This window comes from Etheostoma cragini, unplaced genomic scaffold, assembly GCF_013103735.1.
Source record: "Etheostoma cragini isolate CJK2018 unplaced genomic scaffold, CSU_Ecrag_1.0 ScbMSFa_4109, whole genome shotgun sequence".
Taxonomy (NCBI): Eukaryota; Metazoa; Chordata; class Actinopteri; order Perciformes; family Percidae; genus Etheostoma; species Etheostoma cragini.
In genome coordinates this window covers 9,999-14,022 of record NW_023268447.1, presented here as the reverse complement: position 1 = coordinate 14,022, position 4,024 = coordinate 9,999, and the positions used below count along the sequence as shown (strand labels likewise).

The window sequence follows — 4,024 nt, the reverse complement described above, 5'->3', positions numbered from 1 at the left end:
CCCCCCCCCCCGGCTACACCCTGCTATGCTCTGGATGCCCTGCAGTGTCCTGCTGACCTCTCTATCTGTAGAGTATAGAGAGGTCTAGACCTGCTCTATCTGTAAATTATTGCTAGGTCTACCCTGTCTATCTGTAGATTATAGAGGTCTAGACCTCTATCTGTAGATTATAGAGAGGTCTAGACCTGCTCTATCTGTAAATTATAGAGAGGTCTAGTCCTCTCTATCTGTAGATTATGGAGAGGTCTAGACCTCTCTATCTGTAAATTATAGAGAGGTCTAGACCTCTTTCTGTAGATTATAGAGGTCTAGTTAACGCTACCTCAATGTTGTGCATGTAGTTTCCGCGGCAGCGCAGGTGCTCCAGCAGCAGGTGGCGTTGTTTTGAGCCAGTGGGCAGCGTGCTGGCGGCCGCCACTTCCTGTTGGTCGGCGTGTTTCCTCAGCAGGTGGCGAGCGATCTTCACTTGCGGCCGCCGGCAGAACACGCAGTAATGTTTCTTATCCCAGCGCCTCCTCCCGTCGCTGCATGTCCGCTTCACCGTCACGCCTTCCTTCTTCTCCTCCTGGCCACGCCCCCTTTCTCTCAGACTCGCACCATGGCCACGCCTCTTCTTTCTCCTTTCCCGCTCATTATAGTCCGGACCAGTCCTCTTATCTTCAAGGCTCCACCCATTCTCTTGACCACGCCTCTTCTCCTCCTGACTCCACCCTTTCCCCTTCTGGTTCAGCCTAGTGAGTCTCTGGCCCCGCCCACTTAAAGCGACAGCGCCTGCAGCAGCGCGGCGGCGGAGACGGCGGCCGCTGGGCTTTGTTGGTTCTTCCTCGGGACGATTGGTTTGGTCCAAAGCTTTTGGCTCGGTCCGGTTCGCCATGTCAATCTCAGTGTGGTCCTGATGGTCTCCACCGCAACGGAGGAACCTGTTCAAATACACACAGGTATCAACAAACTGCACCAGATCCCAATTAATAGTAAATAAATCCGCAAAATCAGACATCATGGCGCCACTCCAGACTCCAGACAAATACCTGGCAATTGAAAGCTCATCCACCAATGAGCACATAACCTAACATCGTAGAAAGAAAACCAAAATGTGTCATAAAGAACTAGTTAGGACTCTTCCATTCGGCATGAATTACAGCAGTCTCCATGGTGACAGCGGACCCTACCCAGGTAAACACTTCTGGAGAGTAGTGTAGATGTCAGTTCATTTATGCAGTTTAAAATCAGATTACTTAGAGTGTAACACGTTATGAAATAAGAGTTGGACAGCATCACAGTGTCTTCCTATAGTAGTATTAGTTAGTTATTCGATCAGACTGGACCAGATCACAGCTAATAGATCCACCGGGGCGGCTGTGGCTCAGTGGAACCCCGAGTTGACCCCGGTGCTGCGCATCGGAGTGTGAATGTGTGTGAGTGTGTATCTGATGAGCAGGTGTGTAGATGTGTGTGTGAGTGTGTATCTGATGAGCAGGTATGTAGATGTGTGTGAGTGTGTATCTGATGAGCAGGTGTGTAGATGTGTGTGAGTGTGTATCTGATGAGCAGGTGTGTAGATGTGTGTGAGTGTGTATCTGATGAGCAGGTGTGTAGATGTGTGTGAGTGTGTATCTGATGAGCAGGTGTGTGTGTGTGAATGTTTATGTGATGAGCAGGTGTGTGTGTGTGTGTGTGTGTGTGTGTGTGTGTGATGGTGAATGTTTCCTGTAGATGTAAAAGCGCTTTGAGCAGTCGTTAAGACTAGAAAAGATATATAAATACACACATTTACTCCAGACTCCATACAAATACCTGCCAATTTGAACTTTCTCCAATTCTCAGCACCTACACTAACGTCTTATTTATGAAACCTATTGTTTCTTAAATATTTAGTTAGTGCTTACAATTCGGCATGAAGAAAAATCCCAATAAATAAGTCAGACTTGTAACTTGAAGTGCTGGATGTCATGTCCTTGCAGATCTCCGTGGTCAAATCAGCCGACACTCAATTTGTAGTGCGCTCTTTTACCGCCACATATGGTAAATGCATTCTAGCAGCCCGACTAGCTAACAACACACATGCGACTACTTCCGGTTTTCAAAATAAGGTGTTAATACTAAGTATTTAAAAAAAAGATTTTTGGATTATATTCACCACAAGAAATATATTTGAGTACAGGGCATCAGGTACTACCATCATACTGAAAATCAGACATTTGTACTGTATAATTTGAGATTTTTGACAGCAAAGTCCCATACGTCTGCTGTTGGATGAAAGAAAATATGAACTTCTATGTCCTATAAAATGAATTTGCTCCATAGTTCCAGGCAGGGACTGATATACATGTGTACAGGGCATCACCTGCTACACTCAAACTGAAATTCAAACTTTGTTACTGTATAGTTTTGGAGATTTTTGACTGCAAAGTCCCAGACTTCTGCCGTTCAACGATATATTATCGTACCATAATTATAGGAATTTTCATAAAATGCCATCTCTGAATTGGTGATTTTCCAAAGGTTTGTAGAAAATAGCTTTATCTGAACTGAAATGGGCATCTTTTTCTAGCATGATAGGCTTGGTGATCCACATTTCCAAATGTGAAAACTGTTAATTGAAAGAATTATTAACAGATTGTCTTAACCTTTATTATCCTGTGTGCCAAACTTACAGTTTAGCGTGTCATAGGGACTTTGTAAGAATGCAGTGACAAGTCACAAGTGCAGTGATGTCATTTTCAAACACAACAAATTCATCCAAAGATTATCTTTGAAATAAGTCACTTGGCGACCTTCATTTTAAAGCACAGACATAAATGGACAAAGGGAACAAAAAGAGAAGCCTTTCTCTGGTACTAAGATGTAACAGGGCATTCAAATTCAATAATAATATAACAAGACATTAAAATAATGAATGAATGATCTCGATTCATTCAGCATTTCAAATTTAATTCTGTTTTCCAGCCTTTACAATCGCAACATTATTTGATCAAAGTGACATCACATACTGTGTCTTTGTTTAGATGGCGAAGGCAGTCATGGAGGCCTTTCCGAAAATTCCCAAAATAGCATTTGGTACATCGAAGAGAGAGATGGCAAAGCAGCGTAAACATTTCGCTCTGAAATTACTAAAATGCATTTTTTTATTTGAAAATCAAACAGATAGCTGACAGGAAGTAAAGGTGAGAAAGATGGAGAATGACATGCAACGAAGGTGTCTGGTCAGAACCTCTTCATAGATGTAGCAGTTCAACCATCCCCCACTGGGACGTCCGATGAGTGCAGACATCATAGGATGTATTTTAAGGTAAATTGGTTATGTTTTGAACTTTTACAGATTTAGTGAGACAGCTGTTGCCAGTGGTTTCAGGCACAGTGCCGACCGATGGACACAGCTTGATGCTGCGAAGACAAGTGATTGGGATTGCTGTCTGTGTCGGAAATAATGACACATACAGTAGCATATATATATATATATATATATATATATATATATATATATATATATATATATATATATATATATATATATATATATATATATATATATATATATATATATATATATATATATATATATATATATATGTGTGTGGTGTCCTACCCTTACAGTTTTTGTAAAGACAGTAAATGTGTCTTGATTAAAGGAGCAAAGTATTTTAATAGCACCTCCAGGTTCATGTAGCTATTTCACTGTTGAAAAGTGTAAATCTTCTTTAAAAAGTCTCAAAAGTTGTATATTAAAAATGTTTTCAGTGTGTGTGTTGTCAGATATCTCCTTAACTCAAATATATCAGTCCCTGCCTGGAACTATGGAGCAAATTCATTTTAGAACTCCTCCAGTTTAATATTTTTTTGTCGTCTAAGGGCAGAAGTATGGGAGTTTGCTTCCAAAAACCTACAAAATCATACAGTAAAAAAGTTTGATCTTCAGTGTGATTGTAGTACCTGATGCCTTGTACTCATACACACTCAGCGGCCACTTTATTAGGTACCCCATGCTAGTAACGGGTTGGACCCCCTTTTGCCTTCAGAACTGCCT

General features: G+C 41.4%; 1 protein-coding gene across 1 annotated transcript in view; it reads right to left on the bottom strand.

The window, feature by feature from the left end:
- The window catches only part of LOC117941057, an 8,448-nt gene that overhangs the window by 3,586 nt on the left and 838 nt on the right, over nucleotides 1-4,024 (bottom strand). The window contains exon 2 of the mRNA XM_034866152.1: nucleotides 323-920. Within this exon, the coding sequence (XP_034722043.1) occupies nucleotides 323-874 (552 nt within the window). The 5' untranslated portion in view covers nucleotides 875-920. The remainder of the gene's footprint in view (nucleotides 1-322; nucleotides 921-4,024) is intronic.